Source organism: Anas platyrhynchos, chromosome 34 (genome assembly GCF_047663525.1).
Source record: "Anas platyrhynchos isolate ZD024472 breed Pekin duck chromosome 34, IASCAAS_PekinDuck_T2T, whole genome shotgun sequence".
NCBI classification, from domain to species: domain Eukaryota; kingdom Metazoa; phylum Chordata; class Aves; order Anseriformes; family Anatidae; genus Anas; species Anas platyrhynchos.
Window position 1 is genome coordinate 1,655,526 of NC_092622.1, and position 25,576 is coordinate 1,681,101.

The 25,576-nt window shown below is 64.5% G+C and overlaps 2 protein-coding genes across 2 annotated transcripts; one reads left to right on the forward strand and one right to left on the reverse strand.

The window, feature by feature from the left end:
* Positions 1-8,321: 8,321 nt before the first annotated feature.
* NCKAP1L (NCK associated protein 1 like) lies at positions 8,322-19,509 on the reverse strand. Its single transcript, XM_072031927.1, has 31 exons — positions 19,283-19,509; positions 19,087-19,197; positions 18,893-18,985; positions 18,748-18,804; positions 18,522-18,664; positions 18,322-18,412; positions 18,102-18,239; positions 17,960-18,008; positions 17,724-17,880; positions 17,167-17,223; positions 16,774-16,870; positions 16,362-16,471; positions 16,141-16,273; positions 15,936-16,017; positions 15,569-15,627; positions 14,822-14,967; positions 13,680-13,812; positions 13,309-13,428; positions 12,621-12,760; positions 12,294-12,425; positions 11,972-12,190; positions 11,693-11,823; positions 11,505-11,602; positions 10,563-10,656; positions 10,371-10,453; positions 10,209-10,289; positions 10,004-10,097; positions 9,786-9,902; positions 9,393-9,502; positions 9,193-9,282; positions 8,322-8,742 (listed from the first exon to the last, which is right to left on the reverse strand). The coding sequence occupies exons 1-31, from the start codon at positions 19,382-19,384 to the stop codon at positions 8,617-8,619; spliced, it is 3,393 nt and encodes a 1,130-aa protein (XP_071888028.1). The 5' UTR covers positions 19,385-19,509; the 3' UTR covers positions 8,322-8,616.
* A 925-nt stretch (positions 19,510-20,434) lies between these two features.
* On the forward strand, positions 20,435-22,593 carry GTSF1 (gametocyte specific factor 1). Its single transcript, XM_072031984.1, has 5 exons — positions 20,435-20,712; positions 21,412-21,538; positions 22,035-22,115; positions 22,203-22,278; positions 22,365-22,593. Exons 1-5 carry the CDS (start codon positions 20,527-20,529, stop codon positions 22,441-22,443), a joined length of 549 nt encoding a protein of 182 aa, XP_071888085.1. The 5' UTR covers positions 20,435-20,526; the 3' UTR covers positions 22,444-22,593.
* Positions 22,594-25,576: the final 2,983 nt, after the last annotated feature.

A 25,576-nucleotide genomic window follows, 5' to 3' on the forward strand; every position in this document is an offset into this window, starting at 1 on the left:
CCAAACCCAAAATCCTGCACCTTCAAACCCAAAACCCCAAAACCCTGCACCCCCAAACCCCAAAGAACGCACCCCCAAACCCCAAACCCTGCACCCCCAAATCCCAAAGCCTGCCCCCTCCCTGGGCGAGCCCCTCCCCGTCTGTCTGTCTGTCCGTCTGTCTGTCAGGGGGGGGTTTCGGGGGGGGGCTCCCATCTGCGCGCCCGCCGCCCCCGCAGCCTCGCCCGTCTCCCGCTGCAGCCGCCTCGCCCGCACGCCGGCTGCCACCCGAGCGCGGGGGACCGGGGACAGCGGGGGACAAAAACTGTCCCCAAACCGCCTGGGGGTGGGGAGGGATGGGGGGGGACAAGGGACAGAGAGGGGGGGGTTGTGGGGGGGTGGCAGCCCCAGGAGCGGGCACCCTGTGGCACCCTGTGGCACTTGGTGGCACCGCGGTGTCACCGGCACTGGGGACACGCTGGGTGCCTGCCGCTGCCACCTGATGGCACCAGGGACACGTCACTGCCACCCAGTGCCACCATGTTCCCCATTGCTGCCACCATTCTGGTCCCCACTGGTACCCAACACGTCCCCATCAGTGTCACCCAGTGCCACCCGGTCCCAATCAATGCCACCCAGTGCCACCAGATCCCCGTCAGTGCCACCCAGTGCCACCAGGTCCCCATTAGTGCCACAAAATGCCACCAGGTCCCCATCGCTGCCACCAGCCTGGTCCCCACTGGTACCCAACAGGTCCCCATCAGTGCCACCAATGCCACCAGGTCCCCATTGCTGCCACCAGCCCGGTCCTCACAGGTACCCAACAGGTCCCCATCAGTGTCACCAATGCCACCAGGTCCCCATCACTGCCACAAAATGCCACCAGGTCCCCCAGTGCCACCCAGTGCCACCAAGCTCCCCACTGTCCCCTGCCACCGGTGCCACCCAGCACCCAGCGTGTCCCCACCACCTGCACACCAAGGCCGGTGCCACCTTGTCCCCAAAGCCACCACCTCCCCGTGGCCTCGGGGACACCGCAGGGAGCCACCAAGCGCCACCTGACCCGGGACAGCCCCAGGGGACAGCCCAGAGGGGGACGGGGGCCGTGTCCCCAGGAGGCAGGCGTTCGATCGGCGCCACCTCCGGCGGCAGGGTCCTGGCACCGAGCCTGGCACGGCCCCGGGGGCCGGGCCCATTAATTAGGGCTGTATTAATTAACGGAAAGCAGGAGCTCCCTGCGCTCCCTCCGGCCGTCCGCTCCCTGGCAGCCCTCGGCCTCGTTAGCGCTAACGAGCGGGGACAGCGAGCGAGAGGCAGCGGGGCCTGGCGGGCACGGGGGTGTGCATGTGCCCACCAATATCCTGTTGCATCAATCCTTGTGCAAGGTCCCAAATCCTTGTGGCTATAGGTCTCAGGTCCCCATCCTCATGCAATGTCCCCAACCCTCATGCAAGGTCCCCAACCCTCGTGCAAGGTTCCCAATCCTCGTGCAAGGTCCCTCAGGACCCTCGTCCCTCGTGCAAGGTCCCCACCCCTCGTGCGAGGCTGCACCAGCCAACACACCGTGCAAGCGTCGGCTCTGTGGAAGGCAGAGGGGAAGGGCAGCCCCGTCCCCACGTCCCCCGTGTCCCTTAGTTGTTCCTTTTCCTACCCATTGCACTGTATGTGGCTGGGGGGGCTCCCACTGTCCCAAAAGGCCACCGCCGGCGGGGTGCCCGCCGCTCCCAGCACCGGACAGCAGCCACAGCAAAGCCCACCGAGGGAGGTGGCACGCTGTGTCCCCTGTCCCCAACCCCAGCACGCGGGGGTGGCACAATGGCAGAACCACGGGTGGGTGGGGGGTCCTGGCAGGAGCCTGGCAGGGGGGTGAGCACTGTCCCCAGGAGGGGACACTGCCTGGATGGAGGTGACGTCTCAATGTCCCCAGAGCTGGGACTGCAGGGGGGGTGCCTGCCCACCGCTGGGCTACCGGGTCCCCAAACATGGGGACAAAACCTGGGGACAACCGGGTCCCCATGTCCCCACCTAGAGCCCCCCCCCCCCCTGGTCTGGGCATGAGGGAGGACACACTAGCATGCATGCGCTTGCTGTGTAGTGGTGAGTGTGTATGTGTGGCGGGCGAACCCTGCAGCATGGTGGTGCAGGTGCCCCGGTGAGGCCAAGGAGGCTGTGGACAGTGACTGGCCAGCCAAGGGGGCCGGGGGTCGCTGTTATGTCACCGCGCAGCTTGGAGCTGCTGGTGCACCAGCTCCGGTGGAGGGACGGCTCTCCCGCCTTGTCACGGCCCTGGGGAGTGAACGCCCCTGGGACTCCTGGGACACCCAGAATCTCGGTGCACATACGACCTTGGGACACCCAGACTTTGGGACACCCAGATTCTGGGTGTACACATGTGCCCCTGCGTGCACATATAACCCGGGCACACAGACCAGACTCTGGGACACAGACCCCCACTGGGAGGACAGAGACCCTTGGGGACACTCAGTCCCTGGGGACACCCAGCTCTGGGGACACCAACCCTTGGGGACACCCAGACCTTGGGGACATGGCCCCACGGGACCCCCGTGTCACTCCCCATTTGTGCCTGGAGCTGGGCACCCCAAACAGTCCCCGGGGACCTCCAGCTGGACCCGGACAAGGGACAGCCACCCCCAAGGGGACAGCCACCACTAAGGGGACAGCCACCACTGAGGGGACAGCCACCACCGGGGGGGGACAGCCACCCCCCCCCCCAAAGCTGCCAGGAGCAGGGGGTCTCCGGCGTCACGCAGCAGCGCTGCCAGGCAGGTGCCACCCACGCCCCCGGTCCCCACGGGCTGCCTGTCACCACCCACGCCTCCCCGTGTCACCTCCCCGTGTCACCTCCCCGCGTCCCACACCTGCCACGGGGACGAGGGAGGCTCAGGACGCTCTGGCAGCACCCCAGGGTGACACCAGTGTCCCCAGGGCCACCCCAGGAGGGGGCACAGAGGCGGCTCCCCCCCCCCAGCACCGGCACCTTGGGGTGCCCCGAGTGCCACCCTGGGGACCCGCTTCGAGTCCCCGTGTCACCCAGCCTCGGGACAGGGGGCACGTGGGTGCACGGGGATGGCGTGGGCAGAGCTCCCCCCACCCCCCCCATGAGATTTTGGGGAGGGGGCGGTAGTGGGAAGGGAGGGGGGAGGGCGAGCAGGGCGCAGCCCACGCGCTCGCACACCTGCGCACGCGGCACCCGCTCAGGTGCGCTCACGCCCACGGGCTCCTCGTGCACGCCCGTGCGCCCACGCGTGCACGAGCACAGGCGAGCCCACCCGTGTGCACGCTCCTGCTGGGTGCTTGCACGCACACAGCAGTGTGCACGGCCATTTGCACGCACACAACAAAGTGTGCACGGCCGTTTGCACGCACGCATCGATGTGTGCACGGCTGTTTGCACGTAAACATCAACGTGCGCACGGTTATTTGCACGTGCACAGCAACAAGCACGGCCGTTTGCACACACAACTGTGTGCACGGCCGTTTGCATGCATGCATCAATGTGTGCATGGCCGTTTGCACGCACACAGCAGTGAGCACGGCTGTTTGCACGTATGCACCAACGTGTGCACAGCCATTTGCATGCACACAGCAACATGTGTGGCCATTTGCACGCACTCACCAACGTGCACAGCCATTTGCACGCTCAGCCTTGCACGCACACTCACCCCTTTCCACACCCAGGCCAAGCCCAACCCCGCCACGAGTTTGCACGAGGGCAGCCAGTGTGAAACACGCCCAAAAAGCATGAGCCCCACTCTCCATCCCCGTGCCCCCCAGGGGGGGCACACCAGCTCCGTGCACGTGCGTGTGCCCATGCGCACCTTCACGCCCACGGGCACGCTGGGGGGGCTGCGCTGCGGAGCACGCCCACGTGCGCGGCCGGGGCACGAGGGCGCACACGCGTGCACGCACGTGAGCTCACGCGTGGGCACGAGCACGCGGCGCCCGTGCCACCGAGAGCCCCCCCCGGGGAGGTGGGGGGACACGGTGACACCCAGGGTGTCCCACGAGGCGCCCCCACCCCCCACGGTCCCGACACCCCCCCTAAATCATCCCCGGGATTTTTGGGGCACCCAGACCCCGCTGCCCACGCCATGTGCCCCCCCCTCCCTCCCCGGCACCCCCAGGTTTGTGGGTGCCCCCAGCCCCCCAGGGTGCTGGTGCACACCCCAAGGGGGTGCAGGGGATGGGGGGGGGGCAAGGGTGGCTGGGGGGGTGCGGGAGGGGGAATGGGTGGGTTGGGGGGCACCTGGGGGTCCGCAGGGGGAGAGGGCGCTGGTGGTTTTGGGGGGGGGCAGATGAGGGTCCCAACGGGTCCTGCCTGGGGGGGGATGTGCAAGGGAAGTTTGGGGGGGGGGGCCCAAAGTGGGGGTGTAATGGGGGGACCGATGTTTGGTAAGAGAAGGGTCCTGGTTTGGTGAAGGGGGTCCCTGCTGGGGGGGGGGCTGGTTTGTGAGGGGGGGCAGTTTTGGGGGCCTTATGGGGAGGGGGCTCACACCTGGGGGGAGGGGGTCCATTTATGGGGTACCCTGGATTGGGGGGGGTCCTGGTTTATGGGGGGTGTTCATGCACTGGGAGGGGGATCCCAGTCTGGGGGGGGGATGTTCATGTTTTGGGGGGGATATTTGGGGTTTTGGGGGGGGTCTCAAGTTTTGGGGGGGGGAGTTCCCAGTTTGGGGGGTGCATCCCAGTTTTGGAGAGAGTGGTCAGAGTTTTGGGGGAGATTTTCAGGGTTTGGGGGGTTCCTGGTTTGGGGAGGATGGTCAGGGTTTTGGGAGGGGGTCCCAGTTTGGTGGGGGGGTCCCTGTTTAGGGGGGATAGTCAGGGTTTGGGGGGGTGATCACAGTTTGGGGAGGCATCCCAGTTTGGGGGGGGTCCCGGTTTGGAGGGGATGTTCAGGGTTTCGGGGGGGGTGTTCCCGGTTTGGGGGGGTGTTCTTGGTTTAAGGGGGCTCCTGGTTTTGGGGGGGACGTTCCTGGTTTTGGGGGGGGGGTCCCAGTTTGGGGGTGACATTCCTGGTTTTGGGGGAAGGTCCCATTTTGGAGAGGGTCCCGGTTTGGGGAGGGGGCTGTCCGGGTTTAGGGGGGGCGTCCCGGTTTGGGGGGGCTGTTCAGGATTTTGGGGGGGCTGTTCCCAGTTTGGGGGAGTCCCGTTTGAAGGGGGGGGGTCACTCACAACGCCCGCAGCTTGACCCAAATCTTCTTGCTGGGCGCAGCCTTGGTGTCCAGCGGCGCCGGGCAGCCCCCGGCCGGTTCCAGCCCCTCTCGCTCCGTTTCCAGCCCGGGGGGGCTCCGCGGCGCCTCCATGGCCCCTGCGGCACCGGCCCCGACCTCAGCCCCCTCCGGTACCGACCCCCACGGGCCGGGGGGGGGCGGGCAGAAATGGGGGGGGCGATGGAGCAGCCGCCGGTACCGCCCCGCCGCCGCCTCCCCTTCCCCGGTACCCGGCGGCTGCGCAACCGGCACCGGCCCGGGCGGCGGAGCTAAGATGGCATCCCGGGCACCGGGGGTGGGGGCGCCGGGGGGGGGCACCGGGGAAGAGGGGGGGGCTACGGGGATGAGGAGAAATGGGGGGGGGCGCACGGGGATGGGGAGGAATAGGGGGGGCGCACGGGGATGGGGAGGGCGCACGGGGATGGGGAGGAATGGGGAGGGCGCACGGAGATGGGGAGTAATTGGGGGGGGAGGAATTGAGGGGGGGGTACCGGGGATGGGGAGGAATGGGGAGGGGGAGTAATGGGAGGGGGAGCACCGGGGATGGGGGGCAGCGAGGGGGGAGTGAGGGGAGGGGGAGTAAATGGGGATGGGGAGCACCGGGAGAGATGCACGGGGAGGGGGGGGGAGGAAATGGGGATGGGGGAATAATGGGGAGGGGGATAACGGGGGGGGGGCACCGGGGATGGAGAGCACCGGGGGGGGGGGGGGAATAACGGGGATGGGGGGCAAAGAACCGGGGAGGGGAGGGGGGGTCTCCGGGGATGGGGAGCACCGGGGGTGCTGCGCGCTCCTACCCGGGGGTGCTCCCGGTGCCGGTCCCGGTCCTGCCCCGCTCCCGGTGCCCCCCCCCCGCGGTGCTCCCGGTCCCCGCCGCCGCTCCCGGGGCTCGCCGCAACTTTCCCCGAGCCCGGCACGGCGGGAGGGCGGGGAGGGGCGGGGGGAACCGGGGGCGGGGGCGAGGGCACCGGGACCCCGCCCAGCCCGCTCCGCACCGGGCCCGGGGTTGGAAAGGGGGGGTGGGGGGGGGGGAAATGCCCCGGGACCCCCATGGGGTTATTGGGGAGGGGGCGCTCCACGGGACCCCCGTGGGGTTTTGGGGAGGGGGGCGCCCCAGGATCCCTGTAGGGTGGTGGGGGAGGACCTCAGGACCCCTATGGGGTTTTGAGGGGGGGACCCTGAGACCCCCATGGGGGGTGGGAGGGGGTCTGAAGGACCCTGATGGGGTTTTTTGGGGAGGGGGCACCCCAGGATCCTCATAGGGCGATGGGGAGGGACCCCAGGACCCCTGTGGGGTTATGAAGGGGGGACCCCAGGACCCCCATGGGGTTTGGGGCCAGATTCCTCAGGACCCCAATGGGGTTTTGGGGAGGGGGGCGCCCCAGCACCCCCACAGAGCTCTCAGGGGAGAGCTGGGGACCCCCACAGGGTTCTGATTTGGGGTACCCCAGGACCCCCATGGGATCCGGACATATTGTAGGGCCTACAAAAACCCCGCTGGGCTGTTTGGGTGCAGGGACCCCACTTCCCAGGCCAGGGCACGGGGTGACGGCGGCTTTGGGAACGGAAAATTTGGGGGTAATTTGGGGGGGGGCCCATCCCGTGGGCTCCCCCCCACCCCAACCCCTGCCCTACGCACCCCCTGTCCCCATCCCGCGCCCCCTCTTCCCCATCCTGACCCAACAGAAGGTCCAGGGGGCTCCAGGCACGCACCGGGGGGGGGGGGGGATTTTGGGGTGCCCGAGCCCCCCAGTGAGCTGGGGGGGCGCAGCAGCCCCCGCGCTGCCTCCCGCAGCCCACGCCGCTCCGCAGCCCCCGGGGAATATTAATAAGCCCTTACGTAAGGCCGTAGGTGTGCTCAGCACCCGCACCGGCACCGGGGGGGGGTCCTGGGGGGGCTTTTTGGGGTCCCAGCACCTCAGCACCCCGTTAGGCCGGCTGGGGGGCTGCCCACGGGGCGTCCCCCCTCTTGGTGTCTGCAGGCGAGCACCCACGGGTGCTGTTTGTGTCCCTACAGGGGGGGGCTGTGCCCCCCGGGGGGGGTCTCCCACCTTTATGGGGTGTCCCTTGGGTGCTGGGACCCCACTGGGGGGGGGCTAGGGGGGCAGCAGGGTGAGCCTGGGGGCCTGGGGGCTCCTTTCCCACTGCTGGGGCTTTTGGGGGCCCCCAAACTTTTGGGGAAAAGGGGCTGGGAGGCAGGCTGGGAGATGGGGTGGAAGAGGGGGGACCCCACAGTTTGTGGGGCAGAATGGGGGGGGGGGGAAATTAGGGGAACAGGGGGGGGGGCGGTGGGTGCGGGAGCAGCCGTGGGCAGGGATGCGCGCGAGACAAAGCCGGAGCGGCGGCAGAGAGCTCGTTAGGGCTTAATAACGTGATTAATGAGCACCAAAAGAGGCTCGTGCAGCACGCTGCAACCCCCCCCCAGCTCCGGGTGCTCATTTCGGGGGTGTCGGGCTCCTCGGGGAGGGGGGGGGGCAGACCCCAAAAGGAGCCACGGTCACCCCAAAACCCGTCACCGTTTCCCCCCAAGGGATTGACGAAGCCATCGAGCGGCCTCGGTGGCCACACGCTCGCCCTGGGACCACCAAGGGGGGGCTCGGGGGGGTGAGATTTTGGCTCCTGGGTTGTGCTGGGGGGGGGGGTTCGGAGCCCCCCAGGGTGCTGAGCGGGGCCGTGGAGCTGCGGGTGCCCGGCTCCCGGTGACTCATCCCGGAGCCGGCGGCCGTGAGCGGAATGGAAACGGCCGCCCCGGCGCCTCCTTCCCTCGCCCCATTAATTTTTTTTTCCCCCCCCCTCACCCCCCCGAGACGCCGCACAGGAGAAAAAATAAACACCCGGAGACGGGGTCTGGGGAGGGGGGGGGAGAAGGAGAAACAGGACCTGAAGCAGCCCCCCCTCGGCTGGAGGGCAGAGGGGAAACTGAGGCACGGGGCCAGCCCCAGGATTATCGCTGATAACGCCCCCCCCCCGGTCCCTCTCCCCTCCCCAGACCCCCCCCAAAACCCAAAACCCCCATGGGGACCTGCCTGAGGTTTGGTGAGGGGCTGGGCCCCCACCCTAGGGTGCTGGGGCCCCGAGGGCACCCCAGGAGCCAGACGCAGGCACGGGGAGGGGGGACAAAAACCGTTTAATGAAGGGAGGACAAGGTGGGGACAGAGGAGGAGGAGGGAGGCAAGGGGACGGGGGTGATTTGGGGGATTTGGGGTGGATTTGGGGGATTTGGGGTGGGGTGGAGGGAGTGCGGTGGCTTGGGCGGACTGGGGTAGTTTGGGGAAATCGGGTTGGTTTGGGGGAATTGGGTTGGTTTGAAGGGATTGGGGTGGTTTGGGGGGCTCGGGGGAGTTTTGGGAGTATTGGGGAAGTTTTTGGGGGTTCAGGGGAGTTTTTTGGGGCCGGAAGCGTGGGGTCAGTGCGAGGGGACCCTGCTGAGCAGATTCTCCCTGCACACCTCGCGGTAGGCGTTGCGCAGCAGCACGTAGGGGAAGCAGCTCTCCAGCATGTCCACCGTCAGGAAGGACGACTCGGCCACGATCTGGGTTTTTTTTTTGGGGGGGGACACAAAGGACACATCCTCAGCAGCCGCCCCCCCCCCCGCCGTGCCTCAGTTTCCCCTCGTGCCCCCCCCCATGAGCTGGGTGCTCCCTCCCCGAGCTCCAGCTCGAAGCATTTGCATTTAAATTGCTTTGCAGCCAGGGTGCTCTGCTCCCTGAATACCAATCCGGGGGGGGGGCTGTGGGTGCGTGGCCCCCACCCCAACAGCCCTGCGGGTCCCCAAGGGGGGGGTCAGGGCAGGATCTGACCCCCCTGAGCCCCCCGGATAGAGCTGGGCACCGGGGGGCTGGAGCAGCGTGGCCACGGCAGGAGGGGACACAACCCATAGCCCCCCCCAGGACCCCCAGAAACCCCCCGAGGACCCCCCAACCCCCCCCCAGGACCCTCAGAAGCCCCCCCAGGACCCCCAGAAGCCCCCCCCAGGACTCACCAGCTGCATGAGCAGGCAGATGGAGTCCCGGTTCCTTGCGCGCAGCTTGTCCGTCTCCTGGCCCAGCTGCAGGAGGCTGACAGAGGCCAACTGGGGAGGGGGGGACGACAAATCCTGCTCAGCACCGACCCCCCCACACACCCCCAGGTGGTGCCCACCCCCCTTTTTAGGGACGTCTGAGGTCCCTGAGCCGCCCTCACCAGCAGGAACTCCTTGAGGTGGGTCTCGATGTTCTTGTTGTGGACGGTGAAGAGCGCGGCCGAGATGTGGATGATGGCCTTGGCCAGGCAGTGGATGTTGTTGTTGTAGCCTGGGGGGGGGACGGGGGGGGGAGGTTGGGGACAGCGGGCCCCAAAAGCAGGGGACAGCGGGGTCCCGATGTCCCCAATGCAGCCAGGGGGGTGTCAATGAGCCGGGGAGGGGGCCCTGGACTCGTAGGTGTGGGGTTAGGGGCAGTGGGGCGCAGGCAGGATGGGGGACGGGGACAAGAATGGGGACATGGGGACGGGGATGGGGACACTGGGACAGGACTGGGGACACTGGGACGGGGTTGGGGACACGGGGACGGGGTTGGGGACACGGGGGAGCCTCACCGTCCGTCTCGGTGTTGTAGATGGACGCCGGGTCGGAGGCCAGCAAGGGCAGGGACACGGCCACGAAGACCAGCAGCAGGCAGGCGACCTTGTAGTCCTCCTCCGGGGATGAGCCATCTGCCAAAAGGGAGGGGACAATAACCAGGGGACACGGGGGGGGGGGGACCTCGGGGACAGCCCCCCAGTCCCTCCCAGTCCCTCCCAGTCCCTCCCAGTACCCGTCTTGCTGCTGGCGAGGACGTTGACCAGCGCAGGGTCGATCTCGCAGGGGATCCCAGCGGCTGAGGCCAGCTCGAAGATGCTGAGGGTGACCTGGGGGGGGGACACGAAGGCTCAGGGCTGGGGTCACGGGGTGCCACACGAGCCACCCGGCCCCATTTTTTTTTTTTGGGGGGGGGACACACCCCCTGTCCCCGTACCCACCTGGATGTCGGTGTCGGGGGTGACCACGTCCGTCAGGCACTCGATGGGGCCCATGAGGAAGGGGCAGTGGTGGGAGAAAACCTGCGGGGAGACAGCGGTGAAGGGGGGGGGGGGAAAACGCCCCGGGGGGGGGCTCGTTGTGACCCTAAAGGGGGTGCCCACCTCCCGCAGGCCCTGCTGAGCCATGGCACGGAAGCTGAGGATCTCGCCGATGATGGTCATCCTCTTCAGGACGTTATCAGCAGCTGGGGGGGGGGTGAGGAGGGGGCTCGGTGAGCGTGCAAACGTGCAAAAAAAGGGGCCGCCTGCGCGCCCCCCCCCCCCCCGGTGCCCCCCAAAACCCCAAAAACTCACAGGTGAGCCGGGGAAGCAGGGCTGCCATCTGCTCAGGTTTGCAGGAGCTGGAGCGCAGCTGGACCAGCGTGTCCATGTTCTCGTTGACCAGTTTCTGCGGGGGGGGGACACGGGGCGCTGGCAGCGGGGGGGACGCGTGCGTGGCCACCCCCCCGCCCTGCTGCTCTCGGCCCCCCAGCGAGCCCCGGGGGTTGGGGTGGTGGCCGGGGGTGGCTCTGCCCGTCCCGATGCGCTGCGGCACGCGGCAGAGGCACCCTCATCCTGGTTCTGGTCCTGGTTCTGGTCCTGGCACCTCGTCCCAGCACCCCGACCCTGGTCCCGGCACCCTGAGCCTGGTCCTGACACCCCAAACCTGGTCCTGGCACCCCAAACCCGGCCCCGGCACCCCAAATTTGGCCTCTGGCACCCCAAACAAGGTCGTGGCGCCCCAAACCTGGCACCCTGACGCTCATTCCAGCACCTCAGCCCTGGTCTTGGCACCCCAAACATGATCCTGGCACCCCAAACCTGGCCCCTGCACCCCAAACCTGGCCCCCCAAACCTGGCCCCAGCACCCCAAACATGATCCTGGCACCCCAAACCTGGCCCCAGCAACCCAAACAAGATCCTGGCACCCCAAACCTGGTGCCCCAAACCTGGCCCCGGCACCCTGACCCTCATTCCACTACCTCAGCCCTGACCCCAGCACCCCAGCACCCCAAACTTGACCTCAGCACCCTAAACGTGATCCTGGCACCCCAAACCTGGCCCCAGCACCCTGACCTTGGCACCCCAAACAAGGTCCTGGCACCCCTAACCTGGCACCTGGCACCCTGACCCTCGTTCCAGCACCCCAAACCTGACCCCAGCACACCAAACCTGGCCCCGGCACCCCAAACAAGGTCCTGGCACCCCAAACCTGACCCCGGCACCCCAAACCTGACCCCAACCCCTCGTCCCCACCTTCAGCTCGGCGACCTGGGAGCTGACGTGCCACATGAGGTTGTCGCTCAGGAACTTCATCCCGTAGGGCCCGATGAGCTCGGCCAGCGCCCGCATCTCTGCGGGGACGGGGACGAGATACGGAGGGGGGGGACATCAGCAAGGGGGTCACGGGGGACAGCTCCCGGCGGCGTCCCCAAATCCCTCACCCGAAACGTCGGAAAATTCAGCGGCGCTGAAGGAGGGCTCGCCCTCGCGGGGCACCGTGGTGAAGGCTTGTAGGGCGGGGGCCAGCACGATGGCCCCCATGCTGGCCTGGCGCAGCAGGGCCTCCAGGTACCTGCGGGCATCAAAGCGTTGACCCTATAAGACCACCTTGACCCTATAGGGCATCATGAAGGGGACCACCCCGCTTTTTTTGGGGGTTCTGGGGCCTCACGAGGGGAGACACCCCCGATTTTTTTTTGGGGGGGGGTACTGGCGCCCACCAGTTGGTGTAGATGGTGGTGAGGGTCTGCTCGCCGGCGGCGTCGCGGGGCTGGGTCTGCTGCAGGAGGACGCCGCGGATGATGCGCCCCGTGTCCAGCCCCAGCAGGTGACCGAGGGACTGGAGGAAGGTGACGTAGGCTCCCAGTCCCACCAGTACCTCCGAGGGACGGGCCACCTCCTGCGTGGCTTGGCTGTAGCCCGCCATGGCCACGATGGCCCTGTAAAGGGGACGGGATGGGATGGGATGGGGGCTGCTCACAGGACCCGACCCTGCTGCCCCGTGCGCCCCCGCGGCCCCAAATTTAGGATTTTTTCACCCACTTGGTGAAGCGGGTTTCCAGCTGGCTGCTCAGGTACTCAGCCGGCGTCACCGTGTGCTCGAAGACGGTGAAGTTGGGCACGTGGTTGAGGCTCAGGGACAGCTCGGCCAGCGTCAGGTGCAGCTTGTCCATGCTGGGGGGGGGACACAACGCACGGTGGCAGCCACCTCACAGCCCCGTAGGGTCGTGGAGACGGCCCCAAAACCACCCCGTGCCCATCCACGGTGCGCCGAGCCCACCCCCAAGGTCTGGTGCTCGCCGTGGTCCTGTTTTGCCCCCCCAGGGTCGTGTCCAAGCCCCCCCCCCCCTGCCCAGGCCCTGCTCTCACTTGGTGGTCAGGGTCCGGTCCTTCCTCTGGCTCTCGGCCCCCGGTTTGTCCCGTTCGGGTTCCCCCTTTTTGGCCGGGTGTTTTAGGGTCTTCTTGTTGCGGGCTTTGCTGACGGTGGAGGCGCAGTGCTTGGGAAGCAGCTGGGGGGGGACAGAGGGTTACAACGGGGGGCTTTAGGATCAGAGCCCCCCCACCCCGTCCCCAAATCAGGGACAAAGCCCCCCAGCCCTGCTCTGCCACGGCCTGTCCCGTCCCCAAAAGCTACAGGGATCCTGGAGACCCCAAAGAGCCCCGAGGATGATGAGGGGAGCGGAGCATTAAGGGTTGTAATTATGGGGAGGGCGAGTGGCAGGGGAACGGGGTCGGGCTCTGCTCGGTGACACCCAGCGACAGGACGAGGGGCAGCGGGTGCAAGATGGGACTCATTTCTGCTCAAAAAAGCTCATTTTTGCTCAAAAAGCTCCTTTCTGCCCAAAAACGAGACCAGATTTGTGCACGGGGAGGGGGGCAGAGCATGGAACAGGCTGCCCAGGGGGGCTGTGGGGTCTCCTTTTTGGGGTCACCCAAATCCTGTCTGAACGTGCTCCTGCGTGACCCGATCGGGGTGTCCCTGCCCCAGTAGGGGGACAGGGCCGGGTGATCTTTTAGGGTCCCCCCCAGTCCCTGTTGGGGTCTCGGAGCCCCTCACCTGCTCGCTGAGGTTGTGGTGCTCGGCGCAGGCGTCCATGATGCAGCTGCTGGCCTGCCGGGCCATCTCCTCCAGGAATTTGTTGCACAGCCCCAAAGCCACGGCCTGGAGCTGGGGGTGCTGCGGCGGGAGAACCACGATGTGACAGCCCCAAAACGGCCCCAAAACGGCCCCAAAACAGCCCCAAAACAGCCCCAAATTGGCCCAAAAATGGCCCCAAAACGGCCCCAAGACGGCCCCAAAACGGCCCATAGCCATGTGGCACGGGGTCAGGGCTGCAGCACGCCACCAGCTGCCCCAAAGCCACGTCCCCGGCCCCAAATAACTGCCACGGTGCCCCCCTGTCCCCCCCCCGGGGGTGCAGCACCCACCTCCTCGGGGCACATGGGGTGGACGCAGCGGGAGAAGTGGCTGCAGAGCAGGGGGAAGGCGATGCTGAAGCGCAGCATCGAGGGCTCCTCCATGGTGGCCGCGAAAAGCTTCTCCACCACGCGGGGGTAGAAGCTGCAGGGGTGGGAGCAGAGGGGGGGGAGAGAGGGGCAGGGTGTGTTTGGGGTCTGCTGGTCTGATTTCTGTTTCCTTTTCCCCTTTTCATTCCATTTCTCCTTTTCTCTCCTCTCTCCTTTTCCTCTTTTCTCTCCATTTCTCCTTTTCTCTCCTTTTTCCCTTTCTCTCCTCTTTCCCTTTTCCTTTTCTCTCCTCTTTCCTTTTCTCCCCATTTCTCCTTTTTCTCTCCTCTCTCCTTTCCTTTTCTCCTTTCTCTCCTCTTTCCCCTCTCCTCTTTCCTTTCGCCCTTTTCTCTCCTTTTCCCCTTTTCTCTCCATTTCTCCTTTTATCTCCTTTTTCACTTTCTCCCTTTCTCTCCTCTCTCCCCTTTCCCTTTTCTCTCCCCTTTCCCTTTTCCCCTTTTCTCTCCTCTTTTCCCTTTCTCCCCTATTTCCTTTTCCCCTTTTCTCTCCATTTCTCCTTTTCCCTCCTCTTTCCCCTTTCCCTTTTCTCTCCTCTTCCCTTTTCTCTCCTCTTTCCTTTTCTCCCCTTTCTCCCCTATTTCCTTTTCCCCTTTTCTCTCCATTTCTCTTTTTCTCTCCTTTTTCCCTCTCTCCTCTTTCCCTTTTCCTTTTCTCTCCATTTCTCCTTTTCTCTCCTCTTTCCCCTTTTCCTTTTCTCCCCTCTTTCCTTTTCTCTCCTCTTTCCTCTTTCCCTCCCCTATTTTTTCCTTTTTCCCTCCCCTCCCCTCCCAGGAGCAGACCCCCCCCTACACCACCCATGCACTGTCCCCATCCCCATCCCCATGTCCCCATCCCCACACCCACTCGTGTCCCCCCCCGAGCCGCCCCCCAACCCTGCCCAGCCCCTCCCAGAGCTGACACCTCACCCCAAACCCCCTCCACCCCTTCCCACATCCCTCACCCCATTGCATGAGTGCCTCAGGACCCTGTTTGGACCCCCCCAGCCTGTCTGACCCCAAAAACCCCCCTGGGGAAACTGAGGCACGAGGGGCAGGGCTGCTCACCACAGCTCCGAGAGGTCGGAGGCCTCGGCCAGCAGCTCCTCCAGGGAGTCGAGCAGTTTGGTGTGGAAGACCACGAGGTTCATGGCCCGGCCCACGTCGGGGTTGGTGGCCAGCGGCAGCGAGGCTTTGGCCACGCTGGTGTAGGCCTGGGGGGGGGACAGGGGGGGGTCAGGGGGACAGCAGGGTGCAGGGGATGGATGGGAGGGGGACGGGGAGGTGGAGGGGAAAGGGAATGGGAGGTGATGGAAATAGGGATGGGGACTGGGAAGTGATGGAAAAAGGGACTGGGACTGGGAGGTGGAAGAAAAAGGGACTGGGAGGTGATGGAAATAGGGACAGGGACCAGAAGGTGATGGAAATAGGGGCAGGGATTGGGAAGTGGAGGAAATAGGGACTGGGAGGTGGAGGAAAAAGGGACTGGGAGGTGGAGGAAAAAGGGATGAGGACTGGGAGGTGGAGGGAAAAGGGACTGGGAGGTGATGGAAATAGGGATGGGTACTGGGAAGTAAAGGAAAAAGGGATGGGGAGGTGATGGAAATAGGGATGGGGACTGGGAGGTGGAAGAAAAAGGGATGGGGACTGGGAGGTGATGGAAATAGGGGCAGGGACTGGGAGGTGGAGAAAAAAGGGACTGGGAGGTGAAGGAAAGAGGGATGGGGACTGGGAGGTGATGGAAATAGGGACGGGGACTGGGATAGGAGGGATTGGTGCAGGGAACGAGGACAGGGACAGGGACAGGGACAGCACCTGCAGCCGGAACCAGTCCAGGCGGAGCGGGGTGAAATCAAACTGCTCCTTGTCATCCACTGCGGGGACAGGGAAAGGTGGGGAGACGTGGGGAAGGGTCCAAGGGGGGGGGACAAAGAGGGGCTGGGGGTGCTGACGGGGAGGTGCCGAGCCAGGGGGTGCTGGGTGCCAGCTTGGGGTGGCGGCACCCACCCCATGGGACACCCCAGGAGCTTCTGTGTCCCCACTGCCCCCCCTGAGCCTGCGCCTGGGTGCTCAGCACAGCACCAGGGCTGCAGGACGGGACATCAGACCCCAAGACGTGTCCCCAAGTCCCCAGAACATGTCCCCAAACCCCCAGGCCGTGCCGCAGGGACGTGTTCCCTACCTCCTTTGACTGAGAGAGCCGAGAGGGAGCTGACGAAGGACGAGAGGATGATGGATTCCTCCTCGGGGCACACGGAGAGGTTCTGCGGGGACGGGGACGGGGACAGGATCGGGGACAGCCCCGGGAGACAGAGCCAGCCCCAAAATGGGGACAGGATCAGCCCCCAGCAGCCAGCCCAGGGCATCCCCCCCCCTCCCCGTGGTACCTGAATGATTTCGCTCAGCACCAGGGCGTCGAAGCGGGCCAGGTACTGCACATGGTAGCGCTGCAGGACCCCCACCTGCCCCCGCACCAGGCTCCGCAGCTGCTCCATGAGGAAGAGCATCTCCGCCAGGTGGCTGCCAGCGGGGACACAAAAAGCCCTAAATCCGCCCCAAAAAGGAGCAGCCGAGCTGCCTGCGCCCCCCTTTATGGCACCGTGCTCACCTGTCAGCGAAATCCTCGGGGTTTTTGGTCTTGGTGACGTGCTCGGCGTGCCGCACCAGCCAGCTCACCTCGTCCCGGCAGAAGGAGAGCGCCATGAAGACGAAGAGAGCCTGGGAAGAGCAGGGCTTAGAGGGCACGGGGCGCTGCCACAGACCCCACACAGACCCCACAGGCGGCCTTTCCCCCCCCCACGCCCTGACAGAGCCCCGACACCCCCCCAAAATCACACCCCGCTGCCCCAAACCCCGCACCATCGCCCCCCTGCCCGGGGCTGCCCCATAACCCTGCTGCCCCAAAACCCACCCCACCACCCCCCGTGCCCCACAGCGTGCCCCCTAAACCCCAACCCCACAGGCAGTGTTCCCACCCCCCCCAGACCCCAAATCACTGCCTCTCCCCCCCCCATGCCCACCTTGGGTCCCAGCAGCCCGGGCTGATCCTCCAGCAGCGCCGCCAGTTCCCGCACGGCCCCCCGCAGGTACGCCCGCCGACCCCGGTGCAGGGCTCCACTGTGGGGTGGGGGGGTCAGGATGGGGGTCAGGGACACCCCAGTGCCCCTCCAGCCACCCTGTCCCCCCCCCAGGGACATCCCAGGCACCGTGTGGCAAAGGTGGGAATGATTTAAATCAAACTGGGGGGAACCCTGAGCACCCCCGAGTGCTGGCACCTCCCCACACCCCCCTGGACCCCCCCAGCTCTCTGGGACACCACAGCCTCATGGGATGGGGACCCCTCGATCCCCCTAAAGCTTTGGGACCCCCTGGGGCCCTCCCCAGCCCCCCAAAATCCCCCGGAGCTCCCTGACCTTTGCGTCACGGCATGCTCCTTGCACTCCTTCACATCGGCCACCCGCTTCCCGTAGCTGAGAGGGGGGGGACACGGCCGGGCAGTGCCACGCACGGGACACCCCAAAGATCCCACAGAGCCCCCCGTGCACCCAAATTCTGGCACCCACCATCACCCTGAGCACCCAAACCCCCCCCCAGACACCCAGAATGAGGCACCTTGAGCACCCAAACCACCCCATGCACCCAAATTCTGGCACCCACTGGCACCCCAAGCACCCAAACCCCCCCCATACACCCAGTTTCTGGCACCCAGCATCACCCCCAGCACCCAAACCCCCCCATACACCCAAATTCTGGCACCCACTGGCACCCCAAGCACCCAAACCCCCCCCATACACCCAGTTTCTGGCACCCAGCATCACCCCCAGCACCCAAACCCCCCCATACACCCAGTTTCTTGCCCCCACCATCACCCTGAGCACCCAAACCCCCCCCCATACACCCAATATCTGGCACCCAGTGGCACCCCGAACCCCCAGCCGACCCCCCAGCCCCCCCAGCCCCCCCCCATTACCCCTTGAGCCCCCCGAGCAGCTCCTCGGTGACCTTGTGGACCTGCAGCACCTCGTCACGGAGCAGGGTGAGGTAGAGCGAGCCCTGCAGCGCCAGCCGCCACAGCTCCAGGCACTGCGGGGACATCCCCAGGGCCCCCGGGCACACCAGGAACCCCACTGCGGGGGGGGCACAGCCATCAGGGTGGGGGTCCGGGCACCGCACCCCCCCCTTTTGGGGCTCCCCACGGGGACTCACTGAGGATCCAGCGCTCCATCACCTCCAGGGACAGGTACTCGCAGGCCATCTGGGGACGGAGGTGTCACAGTGTCACCGCTCTCAGCCCCACGGGGTGACCCCCCCGAACCCCTCCGAGCCCCCCCAGAACGGTGGCACTCACGGTGTCGGAGCTGGCGGGGGTCAGCATGGCCCCCGAGGTGCTGAGCAGGCTGAGGAGCTGGTCGCTGCGCCACTGCTCGGCCCCCTGGTTCCTCCGGGCGAAGAGGAAATGGAGGGACAGCAGGGCGCTGGTGACAGCCTGGGGGGAGGACAAAAAAGGGGGGGACAGCATGGGGTGGCATGGGGTCTGATGTGACCCCCCCGGGGGGGTTGAAACCCACCTTGGTGTGCGGCCCGAATTCCTCCGTCAGCTTCTTGAGGGGGTGCTCGTACTCCAGCAGCATCTGGCCCAGGCGGGCAAAGCTGGGGTCACTGTGGGGACAAGGCGATGGGGACAACGTCTGAAAGGGGGGGACAAACCCCAAGGACACCCCTCGAGGGGATTTTTTTTTTTTTTTGGGGGGGGGGGAAGCCCACCCACCTGGCTCCGTGGCTCATCTCGTGGGCGCAGTGGTACATGCCCACCAGCACCCGGCGGTCCTCAGTGCGGGCCAGCAGCAGGACGAGGGACACGTAGGTGACAACCAGGTCCAGGTAGTTCTTGGTGAAGTCGTAGTTGACGTGCTGGGGGGGGGCACAAAGCCATGAGCCCCCCCCTCCCTGAGTATTTTGGGCACCCCAAAGCCCCCCCCCGGGGTCCCACTCACGATGTCGAAGAAGCACTGGTTGGCGTCGATGGTGTTCAGCAGCTCGTAGACGTGGTCCTGGGAGGGGACGAGGAGCGGTGTCACCGCTGTGTCCCCCCCCCAGCCCAAAAAGCCACCGCTGTGCCCCCCCCGGCCCCAAACTCACCCTAAACTCCAGGACGTCCACGAAGGAGTGGTAAAAGGGCCCCAAGACGCGCACGATGTCCCCTTTGTCCTTGTGCACCGGGCCAAGGTGTTGCTGCAAGGGACAATGGGGACACACACACACACGTTGGGGACACCCCGGGGGGGGGGGGACACGGGGTTGGGGACAGGGGGGGGACGTGGCGGGCCCCTCACCGTGCTGCTCCTCACGTCCAGGGTGGGGAACTTCTTGTTGATGAACTTGACGCAGGGCTCCATGGCCTTGTCGCTGAGGAAGGACGGCCGCGTCTTGGGGTCAGAGCAGGTCTGTGGGACCCCCCCGGATAACGTTAGAACCCCCGGGACCCCCCTTTTTGGGGTCACACCCCCCCCACCCGGCCCCAAACTGGACCTTTTTGATGTTGTAGATGCGGACGAGGACGCCCCGGCCCCGCTCGTTGAGGATGGTCAGCTTCTCGGCCAGCTTGTGCTGGTACACGGAGGGCAGCGACATGGTGGCGATGGGTTTTTGGGGTGGGGGGGCCACACCCCGCGTCCCCCCTCGTCCCCAAACTGCTCCGCGGCACCAACTTCCCCTTCCTGGGCTTCCTGGGCTGGGGCCACCGGCACCATGTGATGGTGACGGGTGACGGCAGCACGGCGTGACGTGACATCCAGCCCCAGCCCTGGCCCCATAACGACTCCAGCCACGGCCCTATATCACCGCCCAGGGCTGTAGAATAGCACCCGCGGCCCTATAACGCCCTGCAGGCCCAATGTGGCAGGGCCCAAAGCCCTAACACACCACCCAGGGCTCATATTATGCTGACCAGGACCATATAACACTACGGGATCCCTGTAGGAACACCCAAGGTCTGTGCAACACTTCACAAAGCCCACGTCACGTCGTCCAGGGCCCCACCCAGGGCCATATTACAGCGTGCAGACCCATCTAACACCCCCAGGTCCCCATAACGCCACAATGGGCCCATATAACAACCTCTGGGGCCCACATAACACCATGCAGGACCCATATAACACCCCCCAGGGCCATATAACACCATGTAGGGCCCAAGTAACACCCCCCAGGACCCATATAGCACCCCCCAGGTCCACGTAACACCATGTAGGGCCACGTAACACCCCATAGGGCCCATATAACACCACTTAGGGCCCACTTAACACCCCTCAGGGCCCGTATAACACCACGGATGGCCCATGTGACACCCCACAGTGCACATACAACACCCCCCAGGCCCATATAACACCCCCAGAGCCCACACACCACCTCACAAATCCCCCCGGGCTCTATAACATCCCCGAGACCCCCCCAAAAAACCAACCCCGTGGCCCAGTGTCCCCCCCCAGGGCAGATAAAAAAATTTGTAGGGATATGTTTTAGTGCGGACTGTTAGTGTTAGGTCAGAGGTTGGACTCGACGATCTTGAGGTCTCTTCCAACCTAGAAATTATTCTGTGGTTCTGTGAAACCCAGGCCGCGTTGCCATGGCAACGCCCTCGGGCTTTGCCGGAAGTTAGGCCGCGTTGCCATGGCGACGCGTCAGGCTTTGCCGGAAGCTAGGCCGCGTTGCCATGGCGACGGGACCATGGCGGGAGAGGCGCCGTTAGGCCTTGGCGGGCGCTAGGCCGCGTTGCCATGGCGACGCGGCGGGGACCGGGGCCGCTTCGGGCCCGGTGCGAGGAGCTCGGGGCCGGGGCCGCCGGTGGGGAGCCGGCCATGGAGGCCGCCGAGGAGCCCGAGGCCCTGGTGCAGTGCCCCTACGACAAGAGCCACCGCGTGCGGCCAGCGCGGCTGCCATACCACCTGGTCAAGTGCCAGAAGGTCGGGGGGGGGGGGGGGGATTTAGGGGGTGGGGGGCAGCGCGGGGCTCAGCGTCCTCATCCTCATCATCCTCATCCTCATCCTCCTTCTCCTCTCCCTCATCTTCCTTCTCATCCTTCTTTTCCTCATCCTCATCGTCTTCTTCCTCATCATCCTCATCTTCGTCATCTTCATCCTCCTCCTCTTCCTCATCCTCTTCCTCCTCATCCTTCTCCTCTCCCTCATCTTCATCCCCATCTTCCACTTGCTCCCTCTCCTCATCCTTCTCATCTTCCTCCTCCCCGTTTCCTCCTCATCCTCCTTCTCATCTTCCTCCTCATCCTCCTCATCCTCCTCATCCCCTTCCTCATCCCCCTCTTCCTCCTCCTTCTCCTCCTCATCCTCATCATCATCCCTCTCCTTCTCATCCTCATCACCCTCCTCATCATTCTCATCCACATCTTCCTCATCCTCATCCTCCTTCTCCCCTTCCTCCTCCTCCTCCTCCTCATCCTTCTCATCTTCCTCCTCCTCATTTCCTCCTCATCCCCCTCTTCTTCATCCTCCTCCTCATCCCCATCTTCCTCTTCCTTATCCTCTTCCTCATCCTCTTCCTCCTCTCCCTCCTCCTCCTTCTCCTCATCCTCATCCTCTTCCTCCTCCTCACCCTCATCTTCCTCCTCCTCGCCCTCCTCCTCCTCCTCGCCCTTCCTCCCGCAGAACAACCCCCAGGTTGCCCGCCAGCTGGCCACCTGCCCCTTCAACGCCCGCCACCGGGTGCCGCGCGCCGAGCTGCGGGACCACATCGCCTCCTGCCCCAACCGCTGCCAGCTCGACAGCCCGCCCGGTACGCAGCCCCCCCCATACACAGCCCCCCCCATACACAGACCCCCCAACCCCCTTCCCACCCCAATCACCTCCCCAGACCCCCCTCCCACCCCAATCACCCCACTCCTACCCCAATCACCCCCCCGACCCCACTCCTACCCCAATACGCAGCCCCACATCCCCTCTCCCACCCCAATCACCCCACTCCCATCCCAATCACCCCCCTCCCACCCCAGTGCCCCCCCCGACCCCCCTCCCACCCCATTCACCTCCCCCGTCCCCCCTCCCACCCCAATCACCCCCCCAGACCCCCCTCCCACCCCAGTCACCCCCCTGACCCCCCTCCCACCCCAATCAACCCCCCAACCTCCCTCCCACTCCAATCACCCCCCTGACCCCCCTCCCACCCCAATTACCCCCCCCACACCCCAATCATTCCCCCTGACCCCTTTCCCACCCCAATTACCCCCCCGACCCCCCCCCCACCCCAATCACCCCCCCCCCCGTGCCCACAGAGGCGCCCAGCACCAAGCCGAAAAGCCCCGACCCCCCCCCGACGTGGCAGAACCCCCCCTGCCAGGAGGACTGGGAAGCAGGTGAGTGACCCCACAGCCCCACTGTGCCCCCCCCGGCGACCCCCCCAGAGCCACCACATCCCCTTTTTGTGTGTCCCCCCCCCACAGAGGTGGATGAGCTGGAGGACGCCCCCCCATTTATCCTGCCTGTCACCACGGGCGAGCTGCACCTCCCAAGTGACAGGTAAGGGACATGCCCCCCCCCGGGGGGGGTGCACCCCTCGGTGTGCCCCCCCCCGACACCCCTTTTTTTCCCCCCTGCCCCCCCAGCTATGCCCCAGCGCCCCCCCGGAGCCAGCCCCGAGGCACGGTGCCCCCCCAGGAGAAGAGCTGGACTTCGAGGGACTAAAGACGGCAGCGGGGAGGGTTGGGGGGGGCCGGGGCAACGTTTTAAGCCCCCCCCCCCCGGGGAATGGGGGCATTGTAGGGCCGGGGGGGGCAGTGCAAGTGGGGGAAAAAAGTGTTAGCGAGGGGTTTGAAATGCACGTTTGAAATAATGCGGCCTGTGAGTGTGTCTGGCGTCGTGGGGGGGGGGTCCTGTGGTGTCGTGGGGGGGTCCTGTGGTGTCGTGGGGGGGCCCTGTGGTGTTTGGGGGGGGTCCTGTGGTGTTGGGGGGGGTTGGCAGAGGAATTGGGGCCGCCACGGGGTGAGGACCACGAGGACGAGGACCAGGAGTGTCCTGCCCCCCCCCCCAAAAAAATGCTCCGTGCTCTCCCTGCTTGTGGCACAGCTGAATTTTTTAGGGGGGGGGGTCAGCAGCAGCCCCCCCCCCGAGCGCTGTGGGGTCTGTCCCTGTCACCTCACCCCCCGTTTGTCCCCGTGACCCCAGTGGCCGCCTGTATCCCGCTGCTGCCCCCCCAAAACGTCCCCCCCGCCCCCCCATTTGCCCTGCCTGTGCCCTGTTCCCCCCCTACTGCCCCCCCCAGACCCTCACTGCCCCCCCCCAGACCCCCACTGCCCCCCCCAGCCTGTCCCCAAGGTCCCCTCCACTCATCCCTGGACGTCGACACCGCAACAGAGGATGCCCAACCCCCCCCCGTGTGACCCAAAAAGGCTCCAGTTAACCCCAAAACCGCCTCATGCCCCCCCCCCCCCGGACACCTGGGGGCTGCCTCCCACCCCCAAATCCCCCCCCATGCACCAAATCCCCTTTATTTCACCCCAAAAACCACCGAAGGAGCCTTCCTAGCCTGGCGCCAGCAGGCACTGCCCAGCTTTTGGGCCCGGGGGGGGAAGTTTTATTTAATTTGGGGCTATTTTGTTTAATTTTTGGCATTTTATTTAAGTTTTGGCCATTTTATTTAATTTTTGCCCGTTTGTTGTTTTTTTTTTGCTATTTTATTTAATTTTAGGCCCTCTTGCACAACCCAGGCCGCGGCCCCGGTGCTCGCAGGATTTCCCCACCCATGGAATTTGGGGGGGGGGGGGGCAGCCGGGGGGGGTCCTCGCCAGCCCCCGCCCTCCAAAACTCCTTGTGGCAGCCTGCGCCCCCCCAGCGGGCCCTTGGACCCCGCACACCCACCCCGGGGCATCCCCATGGGCCTTAATTCCTTAATTAATTTATGTATTCCTTAATTAATGTCTTTATTCCTTAATTTCTTTATTAATTCCTTGATTTCTGAATTCCTTGATTGCTTAATTCCTTGATTTTATTCCTTAATTAATTGCTTAATTCCTTGATTGCTCAATTCCTTAATTTTATTCCTTAATTAATTGCTTAATTCCTTGATTGCTTAATTCCTTGATTTCCTAATTACTTAACTTCTGAATTCCTTGATTTCGGAATTCCTTGATTTTATTCCTTAATTAATTTTTTAATTCCTTGATTTCTTTATTCCTTGATTTCTTAATTCCTTAATTGATTTCTTAATTGATTTCTTAATTCCTTAATTATTTTTTTAATTGCTTAATTGATTTCTTAATTCCTTAATTAATTTCTTAATTCCTTGATTTCTTAATTCCTTGATATCTTGATTCCTTAATTAATTCCTTGATTCCGTGATTCCTTGATTCCTTGATTCCTTAATTAATTTCTTTATTTCTTAATTCCTTAATTAATTTCTTAATTCCTGCATTAATTTCTTAATTCCTTGCTGTCTTTATTCCTTAATTAATCTCTTAATTCCTTCCCCCCCCCTTTTCCATCCCCTCCCGCAGGATATTTCCAGGCGGGGGCAGCCCCCCGGGGAGCTCCAGGAGGTGCGGAGGAGGCGCATTTTGGGGCGTTCCGCGTGGAAACGGGGAATTTCTGCGTCACGCTGGCTGCCGGCCGGCCCTAACGCACCGAAATCCACACCGACAGCAGCGGTGGGGACCCCGCGGGGCTCGTTTTGGGGGGAAATCCTGCTTTTTTGCCTTCTTTTTGCAGCGGTTCACGGAGAGGTCAGGTCCGGACCCCGTCACGCCCGGCCCCGCTGCTGCTGCTGCGATTAATTCCTCGCCTGCCAGGGCTGCCGAGCACTTTTTGGGACTCTCCTCTCCTCCCTCCAACCCCCCCCAGGGCCTGGGTGCTCGCTCCCCCCCAAAATTTAACCTGCTTTTGCCCAAAGCCGCCTTTTTTCCCCCAGATCCATTTTTTCCCCCCAGAACCCTTTTTTTCCCCAGAACCATGCCCTAACCCCCCTTCCCCTACTTTCCCAGCAGGATTAACCCCCCACACCTCCCCGTGGAGAACCAGGATTCCCTCAAGTTTTTCCCAAAATTTTCCCCCCTCCCCATCCTCCCTGGCCCCAAAACTGCTCCTTTTTTCCCTCTGCTCTACCAGCGGGAGCGGAAACATTTCCAGCGGCGCGAATCCCGCAGGTGGGAATCCAGCCCCTGAAGGGTTAAAGGAGGAATTTCTGGGGCTCTTTTTTTTTATTTTTTAATTTTTATTTTTTTTTTTTTTGCGTGTTTCGCTCGTTTAAAAGCCTCTGCCTGGTCCGGGCTCTGCCTGACATCTCTCCCCTGTGGTTTCCAGAGCAGTTTCATGTGTGCTCGGGGCCGTGCCAATAACGGCGTTGCAACACTTGCCGGGAGCTGTGCTCCGAGGGTGGATCCAGCCGGGTAGGTTCAAGGGTTATTTTTGTCGGGGATGGGGAAAAACGGGCGTTTTTCCCTTGGTTTTGTACCTTTTTGGCATTTTTTTTGTCTCGCTGGAAGCGGTTGGGGATCCTGGGATCCGGGGATCCTGGCTGGCCGCTGGAAAGGGCAAGGGGGGGAGAGCTGCGGGGTGCAGGGCCGGGCACCCCAAACACCTCCCTGGGGCACACCGGGCACCCCAAACACCTCCCTGGGGCACACCGGGCACCCCAAATGCCTTTCTAGGGTGCACAGGGCATCCCAAACACCTCCATGGGGTGCACCAGACACCTAAAACACCTCCACGGGACACATTGGGCACCCCAAACACCTCTGTGGGGCGCACCAGGCACCCCAAATACCTCCACGGGGTGCAGCAGGCACCAAAAACACCTCCATGGGGTGCAAGGGGCACCCCAAAC